Here is a 19,734-nt window from a genome sequence, read left to right as displayed (position 1 = left end):
GTGATATGAAGGGGACAGCGAGATAAGGGGGGCAGTGATATGAGGGGGACAGTGATATGAGGGGGACAGTGATATGAAGGGGACAGTGATATGAGAGGGACAGCGAGATAAGGGGGGCAGTGATATGAGGGGGACAGTGATATTAGGGGACAGTGAGATAAGGGGAGAGTGATATGAGATGGACAGTGATATGAGGGGAACAGTAATACAGGAAACAGCGACATAATGGGGAGATAGATATTGTTGGGGGGGCAGTAATATGGGAGGTTTTCCGTACAGTCGTAGTTGACAGTAATGCTCGCAGTCACTGTACTCAGTGTAATGTTGATGATAGTCTCTGTTCAGCCTTTGCTCCTCCCCTCCTCTCTCGGAGTCTCCTCCCCCGCACATGCGCACTTCCCCTCTCGGTGATACATTGTAGAAGATTGAGTGATGCTGGTCGGATTCTCAGGACTCCTCATCATCCTCTTCTTCAGCATTGTTCCCGGGAAGAGATCCTCTGCTGCCCTCTCCCTGAGGCCCCGTAAAGGAGAGGTGAGCACCGTGTGGAGCCTATAGAAGGGAATGGAGCCTATAGGAGGAATATGTGCGCTGAGCCTATAGAGGGAAGGTGGACCCTCTTCTCCTCCTCCTCCTTCCTGTGCTGGACCATATAGAGGATTGTATAGTGTCCAGGAGGAGATTGCACAGCATCCTGGAGAGTATAGAGGAAGCCTGTCACCCTATACAAGGAGATTCTATATTGTCCTCACCCATCATGAGGGATCATATACCATCCTATACCTGCTGGACCCTATAGAAGGATCCTCCGCTCTCTAATCTCAAGACTGGATTATACAGAAGGATTTTCCATACATGCCTGGACCCTATAGAGACATCTCATAGTCATATCTGGACTTATCAAAGGATATCATTGTTTATACCAAGCTGGACCCTATGGAAGGGTAATCAGGATCAGGATCTATAGATGAATCCCTTCTAGCACAAGGCAGGACCCTGGAGCTGGATCTCACATACAGTCCTTGTATAGATCTCCCTTATAGTCTATAATGTCTGCGCTCCCCATATAACAGAACCCCTATAGCAGGGTGATATTTATTTATCATATAGCTAAAATTGATACATTTGTCCATATCCATATGATAGCCCTATAGGAGACAATGTATTAAACAGAACCTACAACTGGCAGTACATAAATGTGAGTTCTATAGTATCCATATATTGTTATCCTGGTAGGCCCCTATGGATGGCATGGCTGTAGGCAGCTGGCTGCTGACATCCTCCAGTACAGTATCTATAGGTGCAGCCCATACCTAGGGGTTACACCTTGCTATTAAGCCCCAAATATATATTGGTGTATGACTACAGCCTACATACTCTTCCAGATTCATAGGTCAGATCTATAGGAGATGCCATAGTCTACAGAACCTATAACTAGAAGTAAATGTTGCCATATCCTTTATACTTCTTCTATGTATAGAATCTTCCCTGCAGGCCCCTATAGATGCCTTGGCTGTAGACAGCTGGTGACGTTCTCTCCTACGGTAAGCTATAGATAGGTGACATACATTACTGTCAGGCCCTATATGCTCTTTACATAGCTCCCTTCATGCTGCTGTAAGCTGGGACCCCCCCTCCTCATTGGATCGGGCCTTGTGACAATGCTCTCCGCGGGTCTGGGGCCAAAGGCGGCCATCATGTGCCCAGGATGCCCTGGGGTTTCCCTGCTGAGGTCCGGACTCTTCTACCTGCTGCTCTTCGCTCACAGCTCCCAGGGCAAAGCCTGCGAGAAGAGCCCTTGCTTCTCCGGCCGCTGCGTCAACAACACCTGTGTGTGCGACCCCGGCTGGGTGGGGGAACAGTGCCAACACTGCCAGGGGAGATTCAAGTAAGTGCCAGCTCGGTGTGTGCATGTGCCACCCCATCCTCATGTCATGGCGTGAGTCATCTTCATCATCTTCGGCTACTGTGGAACTACAAGTCTCAGCAGTCTTTCAGTGACCGGCGTGCTGACTCTTTAAAGCTCACGTGCTACAATCTGATTGTACAATCACCTTTAGATCTACCTACAACTGTCAAGGGCCTGCCTGATTGGACACAAATTAATTGGGTAGATTAGGTAGGTCATAGTTTTGGTAAATCTAAAGTGGATTGTACGGTTAGATTTTACCGTGTATGGCAACCCTTAGTTCCGCAAGAGCCGGAGGACCTGTATGATGCCAGCACCTGGTGTACCCTGTCATTTGGTGGACCACGTGCTTTGGCCTTGGCTGGACTATTATGCCCACTTGTGTGTTTTACCCTGGACCGCCACAATGAAAAATGTGCTGTGAGAATAATCTCCAGATGCATTCTTTTTTTTTTTTTTTTTGGATTTGTATATTGATTTGCTTTATTATTATTATTATTATTATTATTATTATTATTATTTTTCCTAGTCGTGCTCCATGTCTGCAATAACAGGTTTTGCTTTTATTGTTTATTTTTTTTCTGGAATTTTTTAAAATAATTTTTCTTTTATTTATTTTATTAATAAAAACATTTTTAAATTAAAAAAACATTAAAATGACAAAAGAATTAAAAAAAAAAATGGCATTCATATAAATTTTATTTTATTTTAAATGTTTTCCTTTGTTTCGTTTCTGAGAGGATGTTTTTCCCGTGTCTGAGGCGTGTAACAATACCTGTGTGTCTGCTCCTGATGATGTCTCTTCTGGATCTTGGAATATCGTGGTGCTCCCGATAAACATGGATGCTATTCTTTGTTAGCATGCTCTGGATCAATGCTGCCCCTTTTTTTTTTTGGGGAATATTTCAGGGTCATGTGTTTTGTTATGTTCCGGAATATTACTGCACCAGCAGCTTTTTTTGGAATGGCACGCTGTTTTTCTGGAACGTTTCTGTCACATGTTGTTTTTATTTATTTTTTTTATTGCTTTGAGTAATGCTGTTGGCTGGGTGTCTTTCTTGAATGTTGTGGGTTTTGTTTTTGTTTTTTTGGGAGAATTGTTGCTTGTTTCGCTGATATATTTTGGTGTTTTGTGGATTGTTCCAACCTGTTGTTAGGTATATTGCTTTGCCTGTTTTCTGAAATAGGATTATGATTTTCGATAATAGCTTTGTTCTCCTCCCCCTTATATTTCTTTTATTTGTATTTTTTTTTTTTTTTGGCGCAACGCCAATACATGTTTTCAGAAACTTTTCTCTCGTTATGGCATTTAAATTAGTTGTTAGCCCTAAAATTTAGTTTGCTCCGTACTTTGTGCATCTTAAGTGATTTGTCAATTTTTTTATCCTTTGCTACATCTCTTTGTTACAGCTCAGTGCTGCTGATCTCCTGCAGCCTCTTTGCACAATTTAGAGGCAGGGATAGAGTGTTGTCATCCTGCAACAAGAAGTGCTTGAAAAAGGACCTTTATGGCAGGATCATCAGGAAATAAAAGTGATTGTAAACCTATTTTTTATTTTTATTTTAAATAACAAACATATTATACTTACCTGCTCTGTGTAATGGTTTTGCACAGAGCAGCCCCGATCCCCCTCCTCTCAGATCCCCCCCCCTGCTTAGCGCCCTCCAAGCAAGCCGCTTGCTATGGTGGCACTTGTGTGTGCTTTCTCTGAGCCCCGCTCAGTTTGTCCATTAGACACACAGCCCTGCCCCCACTCCCTTCTCACTGGCTGCGATTGACTGTCTCTGAGCCAGTGAGGAGGCAGAGAGCCGGGAAAGCAGCTGCTCTCATGCATATTGCTGGATCGAGATCAGGCTCAGGTAAGTAAAGGGGGGCTTTAGGGGGAGGGCTTCATACTGAAGGTAAAATCATTCAACCTTTACAACCATCTTAAATTGGAAGTTCACCTTAATACTAAAATCTGTAAATCTACAGGCATCCACGATCTAAAACTAACCTGTGTAGCCCTGTAAAGAAGAAATCGCTATACATACCTTTTTTTAAGCTGGTGCAGTCTTCAGCAGCGGAAGCTCTGCAGAGGAGACAGCCGATAACGGCTGTGAAATGAATGGGGAGTGACGTCACCCATAGAGTTACTATGGGGGTTTTCGTTGTCGGCTGTGTCCTCTGCACCGCCGCTGACAGCACAGCATGGGACCGGACCGGACCGACTTAAAAAAAGGTATGTATACTGATTTCTTCCTTAAAGGGCTAGATAGATTAGTCTTAGACCGTGGATGCCGATAGATTTACAGATTTTATTGTTAGGGTGGACTTCTACTTTAGGCGCACGCCCGTGTTTGTTCACATGGGGATGCACATATGTTCTATGCATCCCTGTGCAGGCAGTCCCATTCATGTCAACTAAAATGAAGTGTTTGCACGGACAAGGCTGCTGCTCCCAATTTGACAGCCATGTGGATGTGGGTACCTAAATGCAGACAATATGTGTTTGGGGATCTGCAAGGCTGTCAAATTGGCGCATCTCTTGAGCTGCAGCATGTTTTTCTGTGCTGGTGGTTTTCGGCTGCGGGAACAGGTGCAGACCAGCAGAGGCAACTACCCGCACAACCTAGCCTTAGGCCTCGTTCACACGGCTGTACTTAAGCATATAGCAGTGCGAAAAACATGTCATACAGGCAGTCTCATCCTATGCATTAAGGTGAAAAAACACCTGGCAGTGACTGGCCCCCAGCCCCCCGTTTTACTTACCTGATTTCTCGAACATGTCCCACAGGGACGCGCCATCTCTAGGCTAGGGGGCTGTTGATTGGATAGATTGATAGTAGCGCAGCCATTGGCTCCTGCTGCTGTCAATCAAATCCAGTGACGCGGCCGCCGGGGGGGGCGGGGCCGAGTCCTGCATTCGGCGTCTACGGATGCTGAATGCTGGACTCGGGATCGCCCCCGCAAGGTAACCCCCCGGGAGAGCGCTTCTCCCAGGGGTTATCTAATGCGGGGAGGAGCTGAGAGAGCCGCCGAAGGACCCCAGAAGAGCAGGTTCGGGGCCACTCTTTGCAAAACGAGCTGCACAGTGGAGGTAAGTATGATATGTTTGTTATTTGAGAAAAAAAAAAAAGAGGAACCTTTAGGATCGCTTTAAGTACATCCGTGTGAACGAGGCCTAAGGCTAGGTTGTGCAGGTAGTTGCCTCTGCTAGTCTGCTCCTGTTCCCGCAGGCGCAAGCAACCGCACAGAAAAACACGCTGCTGCTCAGGAGATGCATAGGGGAACCATTAATACTAATGGCACCCCCACGCACAGGAATACGCAGCACAGTTTCCTCGCAATGGGAACCGCACTGCACTGTGGTTTCTGAGCGGGCCACATTTTCAGAAATGGTGCAGGGACCTTTTCTGTGCGTTTTCTGGAGACACAGCAGCCCATGGAAATGAACTTAGAATCGCACAAGTGTGGATCTAGTCCTAACCTTTTTCTTCCTTTATTTTTGAAAGTGCCAATGTCACTGTTGGAATATGCTTATCTGGTTATGTGTTTTCACGCTCTCCATATGTGAAGCCTTTTAGAATACCATTAAGGGTCTGTTCACATCAGTGCGTTGCAGTAACACAAATGCAATGAACATTTGTTTCATTAAGAATCCCATTTACTTTGAATGGGCTGCAGCACACCGATGGTACTGCACTGCATGCTTATCCTAGCGCAACCCAACATACAGATTATTTACACCTGTGGGCGCTGGGGTGTGCAATGCATTGGGCTGGATGCATCACAATACACAGCGCTGCAGTACATACACACTCTGGGGGTTACTTGCGAAAGGCAAATCCACTTTGCACTGCAAGTGCACTTGGAAGTGCAGTCGCTTTAAATCTAAGGGGTAGATCTGAAATGAGTGGAAGCTCTGCTGATTTTATCATCCAATCATGTGCAAGCTAAAATGCTGTTTTTTATTTTCCTTGCATGTCCCCCTCGGATCTACAGCGACTTTACTTCCAAGTTCACTTGCAGTGCAAAGTGGATTTTCCTTTAGTAAATAACCCCCTCTGTCCTGAAAAGGCCCTAACTTATAGTTCTGGGGATGCATTGGGCCTGATGTACTAAAGCAGCAGAATTTATGCAATATTACATTATTTCGGCATGCTTTGATAGACGGCCCGCATGCAGGTATTTGCGCACATAGCTGTTAAGATCACTGAACCTACCTAGCTGATTATACACTGATGTTCTATGGTGCTTGTTGATAGTCCAGAAAGGGTTATGCCTATAACCTCTGATTCTGTAAGGTGTATTCTACAATCTACAATTCAGTTTGCTGAACCCTGCATGCACCAAACTTGTGTACACGGGTGTTGCTGTCACACACTGGCTTTTAAATTGGAAGGCAACATTGGCAAGGCATGTGTTCATGTGCTAAGGGCTGCATTTGACCTGCTTTGCCTGCAGTGCAAAAGCTTCTCAAATTAGACATGCTGCGTGTACAGAAATGCAATGCAAAACAGGTCAGACGCAGCCTTAGAACTGCCATCCACACTGCAATTTTGAGGTAGATGGGAACCTGCTGACCTGCATTTGATGCGCATTTTAAATGTACATTAAACACAGGTAGACAATGACCGCCTATACAGGCTCTGAACCATATGACAGAAAACCCCAAACACTGATATCATAAGGAATCGCATATGTGGAACTAATCACTGGAATCTCAGGCACTAGTAAGTGGATTCTCTTCTTGGGTACAACCAGCCTGCCCATAGATTGATCGAATCTTGTCCAGTCCCTACTAAACCGGCTGAGATTTGATCCATCTTATGCCTAGCGTTAGGCTGACTGCTGCGTGAATTTGCGCTCATGGAGTACAATTTTTTTTTTTACAATCTTTTTTTAATGATAGCCATGATGCAATATTATTCTCACATTAGGGATATTTACTAAACCTGGAGCACTAGACAATCAGCTTCTGCCTAGGTTCGCACTGATGCGATGCGGGACACTGAATTTAATTCACACAGGAATCGCAGCGCATTTATGTGCGAATTACATGTGGTGTCTCTGGGGTGCGATTTGAGCAATGGATATGTAGGGCTCAAATCGCAGTGCATTCACACCATACTCATGCGGGACCCTTTTTTTTTTGTCCACACCAGAATCGGTCTGCATGGGTGTTCACATCCAAGCGATCCGATTTTGCAAATCGCACTGCCTTTTGCAAACTGATTTTGGGTGGTGTTAACTTAACATACACTCTGCAATCGGTTTGCATGAACGAGTTGCAATTTTGATGCGGTGCAGAATTTGCTGTAAATTTGCACCGTATCTAGTGTGAACCGAGGCTCAAACTTCAGCTTGTTCAATTAAGCTTTGATAATAAAACCTGGAAGCTGATTGGTTTCTATGCAGAGCTGCACCAGATTTTGCACAGTCGGCAGTTTTAGTAAATTCCCCCCTGGTATTCATATTTAAAGGGTTAGTTCATCTTTACCAAAAACTGCCTGTGTGGGTAAGGGGCATCTATGGATAAAAACAACCTGTGAAGCTTTGACTGCAATTAGATAATGCACTTACTTTATGGTATACAGTATATTTATGGTATATACCTTTATGATTTATGCTGTTTACATAACTCCCAAAGCCTAGCTGAAAAACTCAGAGAGAGAGATGGCTCTCCCCATCCTGCCTTGTTGCTAGGACATCGCTAAGACACTCCCATGTACTCTCTCTCTCTCTCTCTCTCTCTCTCTCTCTCTCTCTCTCTCGATGGTGGACCATAGGTGCAGGAGTTTGAGAACTCGTTCCTCTGATGGTGAGGATGAGCAGTAATGGCAAGGAGTGTCTTAGCAACACCTTAGCAACAAGACAGGACGGGATGATGCTGTCTCTGGGAGTTATTCAGTTTGGCTTCTGGAGGTACTGTACATAAATGGTCCACAGCTATAGCTATAGCAAGGGCATGATCCCACTTTAGTCAAAGTTGCTCAGTTTATTTTTATCTACAGGTGCCCCTTTCCTGCATAGGCAGTTTTTTAAAGGATAACAAACTCTTTAAAAAGGGTAACGGTGGTTAGGTACACCCAAAAACAACAGAGAAAAAAACACATTTTTATTTTCTGTATGCTGTTACTGTACTTAGCTTGTCTGCGCTCAGGCTATGATGTGTACATTCCATAACAACCTGCACTTGTTAGGGCCTGCCAACACCGCTGCGCTTCGGTACCGCGTGCTACATACATTGGTGCTCTGCGGTACCATTTATTGTGAATGGCAACCCAATGCACCTCCAAAACCCACAGCTCTACGCTGTGAAAAATGCAGATGTGGCTTTTTTTTTTTTTAAAGGCCAAGCCAAGCCAGCCTTTAGAAGGGGACGGTCATTGCACACGCTCCAAAGCGATCTCTAAGGAGCTCGCCACGTTTGCACTTGTTGAAGGATTTGCTCCTCTTTGCACTTCTGTATGACGGAACCACCAGAGATATTGATGTCCAGATCTAGAGCCACTTCGGTGCCGTGTGCATATCTGCATCCAAGGGATTGTCATGGCCGAGGGTCCCACCCAGCGCCGGATGTGGCTGTGGCCCGATTCCTGAAAGCAGTGCTAGTTTTGGGGCAGAGGGCACTGCTGTTGGCAATGACGACCTGTCCTGAAACCATCACTACTACTTCCAGGAATAATGGACCATGGCCACATCCATCCTGGTAGTTGGCCAGTTCCCTTTTACCCTTTGTTGGAAGTTGCCTTTTTGTTGTCTTGCGTTGTGCTGTTAAGAATACATTAGTCAACAAAGGGTTAATCATGTGCTCATGGGAGATCACACGCAGTTTAGGCCCAGCGCGGTACAGTTGCCATGGTAAGCAGATGTTGGCTTTCTACCCTGCAGCTGGAATGTTATACAGTATATGTCTGTAACAAGTGTTGTTATGTTCACGGTGGAGCCGGATGGTCAGGAAAAGACTCCAATCATAATCGGTGCTACAGGGAGTGACCGCCATGGAATTACAGCTGTCATTAGGGGAATGACATCATGCAGGTCTGTCCACCAACGCATGCCATACTCGCTTTACAGCTTTCATCATGGCGTGGGCAACAGAAGATTACCTGTCTTGTGGAGTGCGGACAAGCTTGGTTCCCCCTTTTTTTTGCCCTCTAGAGATTTTCTTTCACTTCCTGTCGTGTAGACACGACAGGAAGTGGGAGGTGATCTCTCAAGTGAGGGGACTTTAGGTTGTCATTGAAGCCGTTGTCCCCTAAGAAAGATTCCCCTTCTGTTCCTGTTCTAGTGACAGCCAATTTGAATAAATAAGCTGGCAAGACAACTCAACATCCCCAAAAAAACAAAAAAATCCAAAATGCACGATAGTGTTTTCCAATGCGCTGCACGTGTATTGGAACTGCGTTACCTTAGTGGATTGGGGTGCCGTTCAGAATGATGGACACCCCAGCAGACTAATGCATGTAACGTCTTACCACATTGTACCAAAGGTGTGAAAGGGTCCTCACTGCTCTGTTCCTCTGTGTTGTGTTAATACGTGTTTTATTTCGCGTTAATGTGCCTTGCGTTAAATCATCCTAATAATTTTGAATGACTGCCAATGCACAGGAATGGACTGAAAAGTGGACAAGTGGCTTTTTTAACTGACGCAGTGCAACGTATTGCATGATAGTGCACCACAACCCCCCATGTGTGCTGGAGCTTTGCTTCCTTAGAGTGTATTGGGGTGCCATTCAAAATGGCATGCACAAGTTACTGCAACGCACACCTGACGCATAGGTGTGTCTCAGCCCTCAGGATTCCCGTCCCATTGACAATAGTGACCAGGAATCCCCCCCCAGCGGGAACACAGACAGCATTAGAAACCTGATGGACCTACGCCTTCTAAAACTAAATAAAACATTTGACTCTGGATATATTCTAAAGCAGTATCAAACCCATAACTAAAAATGTAATATCTGGCCAGTAACACACCTCCTCTATTAGAGTGCCCCCCCCCACTCTGGATGAAGGAGCACAGGGGGCACCTTTGGACAGCAGCAATGTCAGTCTGAGAGGAGGGGAGTGTTAGATGCACCAGCAGATTTAGGTACACTAAGAATTTGAAGCTGAATTCCAGCTAAGGCCCCGTTCACATGGTGCAATTACCTGGGTGCCCCATGCTGGGCTGTCTTTTACCAGCACGGGAATGCACAGATGATGCGTACATCCCCATGCCGGCATTCTAGTGTTGTCTATTGGGACACGCGACTTCACGGACACAGCTACTGTGTCCCAATATGACGTGTGGGTCCCCGAACACACACACAGGGTGAGTCCTGATAAACAGCAATAGAACACTGGTATGGGGATGCATGCAACGCCTGCGCATCCGTGTGCTGGTAAAAGACAGCCCTGGATGGGACACGCAGGTAATCACCCTGTGTGAATAGGACCTCATACTTTACAGTGTGAGGTGGGAGCTTGGTGTCATAATTCCCAGGAGTCAGTGTGGATCGCCGCCGCTCAGCATCACGAGATTCCATCGCGAGATATCTTCATTGCTATCACAACGTGGCGGGCACTTCCGACGTCGCCGCCCATTGTGATGGCATTGTGAGAAGTTTATGGCGCTGCGAGCCTTTAATACTGCGCAAGAACGGGCGGTGCATGCTGGTCACTCAGCTGCACCATATCCCCGGAAAATAATACTTGTGGGCTTCACATGCTCACAAGCAATATGGGAACGGCCAAGGCAGCCAAATATAAGGTATTTCTTTATATAAAATCTTCAATCTAGCTTCAAAATTACTATATTTATTGGCGTATAACATGCACTTTTTCACCCTGAAAAATTGGGTGCAAATAGTTTGTGCGTGTTATACGCCGATACTGCAATTTGGGCTGCCTAGGAGGGAACGGGGAGGAGGGTGGGACGAGCGCCATCAGATCAAGGCCCATATGCAGCCTGATCAATGCCATCTGCAGCCTAAGAATTGCCCATTAATGCAGCCTGATCAATGCCTATATGCAGCCTCCCCATTGCCATGGATGCAGCCTGATCAGTGCCCATCTGCAGCCTGACCTCAGATCACTGCAGCCTCGAAGGGGACAGGGAGGGGGGCGAGACGAGCGCCGTCAGATTACATTCAGCGAGAATCTCCTGTTTACTCAGTGGCCTCTGTAATAGGAAGTCTTGTCTCCTGGGCCGGCACTGGACCAGTGTTCTGTCTATCATAGAATCTGGTCCAGGAGGCGGGACTTCCTATTAAAGAGGCTGCCGAGTAAACAGGAGATTCTCACTGTATGTAATCTGACGGCACTCGTCCCGCCCCCCTCCCTGTCCCCTCCGAGGCTTGAGTAATCTGAGGTGAGGATGCAGATGGGCATTGATCAGGCTGCATTCATGGCAATGGGGAGGCTGTAGATGGGCATTGATCAGGCTGCATTGATGGGCAATTGTGAGGCTGCAGATGGAATTGATCAGGCTGCAGATGGGCAATGGTGAGGCTGCATTGATGGGCACTGACCCTTATTTTGCTTCAAATTTAAAATTTGAGTTTTTTCCTGAAACTTTCCTCCGAAAATTAAGGTGTGTGTTTTACGCCAATGCGTGTTATATCCCGATAAATTCGGTAACTATAATCGTGAGTGGCATTAGTATATGTTATGATCCTGAGTTAGACATTAGAAAAAAAAAATTCTAAAATGTCGTTGGAACTCTGCTTTAAAGCGTAAGTTCCATTTTTGGGTGGAACTCCACTTTAAATCAAATCCACCCTGATTAGAGCTGTCCTAATTAGCACTACTGAAGTCGCCCCGACTTTACAAAAGGTTCCTGTACTACTTCAAGGTGACTTCTATCCGACTTGTGCACATAGACTTTAATGGAAGTCACCTCCGAGTCGGATCCTCATCTATGTTGATGTGATTTGGATCTGACATTACAGGAAGATTACCCAGGCCTTCCCTGAAAGTCACTTCTAAGTTGCATCGCCATACTCAGACCGCTAGCAAATCGCAAGAAAGTCGTCTGGCAAAGTGGCACCGTAAGTCGCGTGACTTTCAGGTCGAGGCAGTGCGAACTGAGCCTTACTAGCCAAATCACCAGGTGAAAATAAAGGAAGGAAAACACTAAAAAAAAAAAAGAAAGAAAAAGAATGCAGCCATCACATCATCATAGCATGTTTAAAATCAGCCACTATTATTGCAATACCAATAAAGTCAACTGTGGGAAGTTTAGACGATTGTAGACCAATAGCACTGACCTCAGTACTAATGAAGAGCTTTGAGAGGTTGGTCTTGAAATATATCAACACTAGATTACCGGGTAGTTTAGATCCTTATCAGTTTGGGTATCATCTGGAGCATTCGGGAAACTACATAAGGATGTTGTTTGTAGATTATAGCTCTGCCTTTAATATCATCATTCCAGATCGGTTAGTTGAAAAAAATGCAAAAATTGGATTTGCCGCCCTTTATTTGTTTTTGGATAAGGGATTTTTTGGTCCATCTCTCACAGGTGGTCAAATTAAATAAGTTTGTTTCTTCCAAGCAAGAAATAAGTACTGGAGCACCGCAGGGTTGTGTGTTAAATCCCTTTCTCTATGCACTGTACATATATGACACAAGTTTGCCGATGACACTACCGTAATCGGTTGTATCACTGGAGACGATGAGGAGCAATACAAGAGAGAGGTTGATAGGATAGATGAATGATGTACAGCGAATACCTGATCAAGGGAAAACAAAGGAACTGATTGTAGATTTCAGAAGGAACAGGCCTGAACCAGCACCGCTTTTTATTAAAGGCGTGTGCGTGGAGAGGGTCTCTCTATTTAAGTTTTTGGGACCATGCATTTCTGAAAGCTTATCGTGGAAAATCAACGTTAAATTAATTGTAAGGGTTTGTGTTTTTTTTTAAATTCTTTTTTAACCGCTTCAGCCCCGGAAGATTTTAACCCCTTACTGACACTTTTTGCGATTCGGCACTGTGTTGCTTTAACTGACAATTGCGCGACGTTGCACCCAAACAAAAATGACGTCCTTTTTTCCCCACAAATAGAGCTTTCTTTTGGTGGTATTTGATCACCTCTGCGGTTTATATTTTTTGCGCTATAAACATAAAAAGAGCGACAATTTTGAAAAAAAAAAAACGCATTATTTTTTACTTTTTGCTATAATAAATATCCCCCAAAAATATATAAAAAAACTATTTTTTTCCTTAGTTTAGGCCGATACGTATTCTTCTACATAATTTCAGTAAAAAAAAATCGCAATAAACGTATATTGATAGGTTTGTGCAAAAGTCATAGCGTCTACAAAATAGGGCATAGTTTTATGGCATTTTTAATATCAATTGTTTTTTTTACTAGTAATTGCGGCGATCTGCGTTTTTTTTTTCAGGACTGCGACATTATGGCAGACACGTCAATTTTGACACATTTTTGGGACCATTGGCATTTTTACAGCGATCAGTGCTATAAAAATGCATTGATTACTGTAAAAATGTCACTGGCAGTGAAGGGGGTTAACCAGTAGGGGGCAATCAAGGCTTTAATGTGTTCCCTATTGTGTGTTCTAACTAAAGGGGGGAGGGGACTGTGCAGGGGAGTTGACAGATCGCTGTTCATACTCTGTATGAACAGACGATCTGTCTGTTCTCCCCTCAGAGAACCGGAAACTGTGTGTTAACACACGCAGATCCCGGTTCTCCGCGTGCCCCGAGCGATCGTGGGAGCGATCGGTGATCGCGACCGCCAGGCACTCGCATTGGCTCGGTGGGCAAACAAGGGGCGCGTGCGTCATTTCGCCCAGCCGTGCCATTCTGCCGCAATACAACAGCGGCGGATGGTCAGCAAGTGGTTAAAAATGAACAGATCATACTTACCTCCACTGTGCAGCTCGTTTTGCACAGAGTGCCCCCAATCCTCGTCTTCTGGGGTCCCCCGGTGGCTCTCGCGCCTCCTCCCCACATCAGATAACCCCCTAGGAGAAGCGCTTCCACGAGGGGGTTACCTTGCGGGCGCGCTCCCGAGTCCAGCATTCGGCGTCCATAGCCGAATGTATGACTCGGTCCCGCGCCCCCGGTGCCCGCGTCATTGGATTTGATTGACAGCAGCGGGAGCCAATGGCTGCGTATTCCTGTGTGTGGGGGTGCCATTAGTGTTAATGGTTCCCCTATGCATCTCCTGAGTGGCAGCGTGTTTTTCTGTGCGGTTGCTTGCGCCTGTGGGAACAGGAGCAGACCAGCAGAGGCAACTACCCACACAACCTAGCCTTAGGCCTCGTTCACACGGGTGTACTTAAAGTGATACTAAAGATTCCTTTTTTTTTTTTTTAAATAACAAATATATCATACTTACCTCCACTGTGCAGCTTGTTTTGCACAGAGTGGCCCCCAACCTGGTCTTCTGGGGTCCCTCGGCGGCTCTCTTGGCTCATCCCCGCATGAAATAACCTCTGGGAGAAGCGCTGTCCCAGGTGGTTACCTTGCGGGCGCGCTCCCAAGTCCAGCATTCGGCGTCCGTAGACGTTGAATACAGGATTCGGCCCCGCCCCCCGGCGGCCGCGTCATTGGATTTGATTGCTAGCAGCGGGAGCCAATGGCTGCGCTGCTATCAATCTATCCAATAAACAGCCGAGAACCCCGGACAGAGAGACAGCGCATCCCCTGCGGGTCAAGTTCCACGGCTCAGGTAAGTAAAATGGGTGGCGGGGGCGTTCACTGCCAGGTGTTTTTTCACTTTAATGCATAGGATGACGAAGGTTTACAACCCTTTTAACCACATGCCGACCGCCGCATGCAGATATAGGTTGACAGAATGGCACGGACAGGCAAATGGGCGTACAGGTACGTCTCTCTAAATTTGTTGCTGGCGGCGCACACACGACCCTGCCGCGAGCTCCGTGAACGTGCCCGTGGGACCCGCGGACTCGGTGTCCGCCGATGTCCCGCGATCGTGTCACGGAGCTGAAGAACAGGGAGATGTCAGAGTAAACACAACATCTCCCCGTTCTTCCTAGCGACATGTCACTGATCGTCTGTTCCCTCTCATCGGGAGCAGCGATCAGTGACGTGTCACTCGTAGCCACGCCCCTAACAGTTAGAATCACTCCCTAGGACACACTTAACCCCTTCCTAGCCCCCTAGTGGCTAACCCCTTCACTGCCAGTCACATTTACACAGTAATCAGATCGCTGTATAAATGTGAATGGTCCCAAAGTAGTGCCAAAAGTAAAAAAAAAAAAGCCAAAATCTATTCCCTATTTTGTAGACGCTATAACTTTTGCGCAAACCAATCAATAAACGCTTATTGCGATTTTTTTTTTTTTTTTTAACCAAAAATATGTAGAAGAATATATATCAGCCTAAACTGAGGAAAAAAAACATTTTTATATATTTTTTGGGGATATTTATTATAGCAAAAAGTAAAAAATATTGCTTTTTTTTTCAAATTGTCGCTCTTTTTTTGCTTATAGCGCAAAGAATAAAAACGGCAGAGGTGATCAAATACCACCAAATAAAGCTCTATTTGTGGGGAAAAAAAAGACGTCAATTTTGTTTGGGAGCCACGTCGCATGAGCATGCAGTTATCAGTTAAAGCGACGCAGTGCCGAATCGCAAAAAGTGCTCTGGTCTTTGGCCAGCCAAAGGGTCCGGGGCTTAAGTGGTTAAAGCCATTATTAAGAAATCGCAACAGTGTTTATATTTTTGCGACTCCTTAGGAAGAATGGCTTGGGAAGGAAGGTACTAGAGACCTTCTATCGCTCTGCCATTGAGAGTACATTAACATATTGTATTCTAATTTGGTATCCTAGTTGTACGCAGGCAGATAAAAATGCTCTAAAGAGAGTGGTTCAAACAGTGCAGAAAATTGTAGGGTGTGAACTTGTTTCTCTAGAAGAAATATATGAGACTCATTGCCTTTGTAGAGCAGGAAAAAACGTGAGAGACCCGACTCATCCTGGTTGTCATTTCTTTGAATTATTGCCATCTGGGAGACGTTTTAGGCCTATCAATGCAGGAATGAAATGAAAGAGGTCACATAGTCTTAATTATTGTCTTGTTTAGTTTTTAATATGAGGACACTTTTTATACTTTTATAATACGGGCAAGGGCAGCACTTTGCAGGGGGCAGCATGGAAAGAGCCCCCGCCGGCTTGCACTGGTAGTGTAGCGCCAGTCTTATGGGGTGGACTGGGCTGAAAGGCAAATAAGTCTAGCGCCCCCCATAAAGCGGCCGCACTGCTTCCTGTATGTGAGCAGCCGGCATTCCGCAACTGTGGGGGAGACGCCACTTCTAATTTTGACTGTCCTCTCATCCGGGACCACAAACCTTCCTCACTGTGCTATATGTTTTCTACTGCACCATTGGCATGGTTATATCTTCTTAGTCCTTTCATTTTGGAAAGAGTAAGGGAGGGTTATAGCTCCAGTTAGTTTATTTTTTACCATCCCTGTCCCATTGCAGAGATTTCCCTTCACTTCCTGCCCAATAGCCAAACAGGAAGTGAGAATAATTCCATGCATATGAAGGGAATCCATTGCTCCCCCAGGCCCTCGGAACTAGTGTCCCCACTCGCAAATTTTAGGGACGGGTCTTAAAGCGGGAGTCCGGTGACCATTCTTTTTTTTTTTCTTTTTAGGTAATTGAGACACTTTGCTAACCCCAAAATAATACTCACAGTTTGGGTGTAATATTTCCGCCTCTGTCTGTTTTCGTACTGAAGAATAACTTAAAAAATGTGATGCTGGCTGTTTCCATCTTGCTTGTGGGCATGTGAAGCCCACAAGTATTGATTTCCTGGATGCGGTGAATGCTGTTCATTCACAGCTTGTTCACACTCATGATCATTGTTCCTGCACTGAATCTTGGGAAGCCTGACACTAAGCTCCCAGGAGACAGTGCGACGCTGGGGAAAGGCAATAAACACGCCTACTCCCATGGGAGGAGAGATAGGAAGTGCCACAATAAAGTACAATATAAAGGTAATTACAGCGATAAAAAAAAAATTTAGTGCGGCATTTGAACATCTATGCAATTAACTGAAGGGGGTAAGATTAACTTAAAAATTTGAGTGAAACCCCGCTTTAAACAGCAAGGGGTGTGGCCTTGACAGGAAGGGGTGGGTCATATTTAAATGAGGGTGTGCACAAGTTTAGTCAGGCCTAGGGCAGCACAAAACCTAAATACACTACTGAATACGGGGACACTTTTATATATAAATATTTTGGTATAATTAAATCCTGTGTGATAAATGCATGGTTGATAATTGTGATGTGTGAATAATGTGTGGAGTGGAAATGTAATTTCATTGTGAATTTGTTTTCTACAGTGACAATAAATCTTATCTCTTATTTTATCACATCTAAGATTTGTTAAGCCGCAATATACCGTATATACTCGAGTATAAGTCGAGTTTTTCAGCACATTTTTTTGTGCTGAAAGTGCCCCCCTCGGCTTATACTCAAGTCAAGCACTTTTCTGCAGCAAAAAATTACATTTTCCGAACCGACTTTGGGGCCCCGTATCTCGGGGGCCACTTGGTGCCCCAAATTTGGTATGCAAACTCAATGGAACTAGCACTACAAAATATCCAAAGCTGGGGTTCCTAGCACCAAATGGCCCCGAGATATGGGGCCCCAAATTCAGTTTGGAAAATGTCATTCTATGCTGCAGAAGTGCTTGACATTTTCTGAACCGATTTTGGGGCCCCGTATCTCGGGGGCACTTGGTGCTAGGAACCCAGCTTTGGATATGTTGTAGTGCTAGTTCCACTGGGTTTGCACACCAAATTTGGGGTTCCTAGCACCAAGTGGCCCCGAGATACGGGGCCCCAAAGTCGGTCAACTGTGTCCATCTGCAGCAATGTCATTTCGGGACCCTTTGGGTTCAGAGACCCCAAATTTTGGCTGCAGCTAGGGGGCATCTAGGAACCCTTAACTACCGAGTTTGAAGTTCGGGGGACCTATGGCTGCAAATGGGCACAGTGAGGCTGCAAATGGGCACAGTGATGCTGCAAATGGGCACTGTTGACCCTCTTTTCCACTTACAGTAACTGTGCATTTCTCACCCTAGGCTTATACTCGAGTCAATGCGTTTTCCCAGTTTTTTGTGGTAAAATTAGGTGCCTCAGCTTATATTCGGGTCGGCTTATACTCGAGTATATACGGTAATAAATATTTGCTTTTAGGTTTAATACCGCTTTCAGCTTATTGATGACTGAGAGGACACAATTCTATTTCGTATGCCGTGTACACACGGTCGGACTTGCCAACTGGATAACCTCTGTCGGCATTTCTGACGGAAAAATTTAGAACATGTTCTCTATCTAAGTCCATCGGAAATGCCGACAGAAAAAGTCCGATGGGGCATACACACGGTCGGAATATCCGACCCAGAGCTCCCATCGGACTTTTTCTGTCGGAAATTCCGACCGTGTGTACTGGGCATGTGGAGTGCTTTGCTGTGTGTGAGCTATGCTACTCAATCACAGGATGTTGTAATACTGAGGGTTGGCGTGGGCACATAGTTTGTGAGGGTGTGGGATGTTTACATTTGCAGCTCCCACTTTGTGGAAGTGATAACTGGTTGCGTCAATCGGGAATCATCTCCTGTTTGTCATCACAGCAAAGTTGTGTTCAGTCTGTGCTGGCAGTATATGGAGTGGGAATGTCAGGCGGGCGCTGTGCGGGGGGGATAAGAGTGTTAATCTGCGGCACTTGATGATGTGCTGTAAGAAGGCGCGATCATATTACACTCTTCAGTTTTACTACAGCAGCATAGTGGAGTGAGCATAGCCTGGTAATGGATATTTACAGGGTGCGCAGTCAGCACCACAACCCTCTCCTTTACAGTATCGTTTGCAGAATTCATTCTTAAAGTGGACCTGTCAGGAACGTCACAAGTCTGCATAGATACACTCTTGACATTTCACAATATGCGGCAACAGTATCATTTTTTCAGAAAAGCTCCACCTTTTAGCATTAAAAATCCGCCCCTCGGCTCCAGTCAATGCTTAGGCTAAGATCATGTCATCAGTTGCAGGCAGGAGGAAGCATTTTCTCAGTCTCTTCTCCCCCAGTGATCAGACTGTACAAAGTAAGTTTGTAGCAAGTCATAAGATGAGAGGTTGCAGCAGGAGCTGATCTGTGTCAGACATTGTTGAACACAGACATTAAAGTGGTTGTAAACCCCTGATTTTAACTTTTACCTATAGGTAAGCTAGACTAAGGCTTACCTATAGGTAGTGGAAATATCTCCTAAACGTGCGCAGTTTAGCAGATATTTACCTTGTAGTGCGCTGATGATGTCATCGGTGCATGCGCTGTGAAGAAACGGACCTCTGTGCTGTTTTTTCACTCGCAAGTGCAGTGATTGACGGCTCCCGTGCGCATGCTTGGGAGTGACGTGACGCGGCTCCAGGCCAGTCACAGAGCCGGAGTCCAAGGTCCCCGGAAGGAAGAGGGGAGAAGATGGATGCGGCCACGGGCGGGGACAGCGCGGGCTTCGTTTGCAGGTAAGTGGCACATAATGGGCTAGTATGCGATGCATATTAGCCCATTATGCTTTTACTTTGCAGGGGAACAAAAAGGAAGTAAAACCCATCAGGTACCAGGATTGTGTCATCTGGGAGCTGGCATAGGGCTCTGTTCACCTCTAGTGATTTGGTAATGCAGAAGGAATCCACGTAATTCTGTCTGCATTTCCAAATCGCACTGCAATGCTGGCAAAAACGAAGCCCACTTGTTTGGATACCATTTTTTTTTCAATGGCAAGAAAATGTGGTGCAGTTTTCCCGTGTGAAGCTTGTCATCCATAAAGGAGCAGGAGCTTCTTTTGGGCGACGAGCT

The 19,734-nt window shown here is 45.6% G+C and overlaps 1 protein-coding gene across 1 annotated transcript in view; it reads left to right on the top strand.

Moving 5' to 3' along the window:
• The first annotated feature begins 392 nt into the window (after nt 1–392).
• Nucleotides 393–19,734, top strand: part of ATRNL1 (attractin like 1) — a 968,544-nt gene continuing 949,202 nt past the window's right edge. Inside the window, exon 1 of the mRNA XM_073595827.1 lies at nt 393–1,888. Coding sequence (XP_073451928.1) covers nt 1,662–1,888 — 227 coding nt within the window. The 5' untranslated portion in view covers nt 393–1,661. The remainder of the gene's footprint in view (nt 1,889–19,734) is intronic.

The sequence above is a fragment of the Aquarana catesbeiana genome, linkage group LG08, assembly GCF_042186555.1.
Source record: "Aquarana catesbeiana isolate 2022-GZ linkage group LG08, ASM4218655v1, whole genome shotgun sequence".
NCBI lineage: Eukaryota > Metazoa > Chordata > Amphibia > Anura > Ranidae > Aquarana > Aquarana catesbeiana.
The sequence above is the reverse complement of the archived record's forward strand: the minus strand, read 5'-3'. Positions and strand labels throughout refer to the sequence as shown.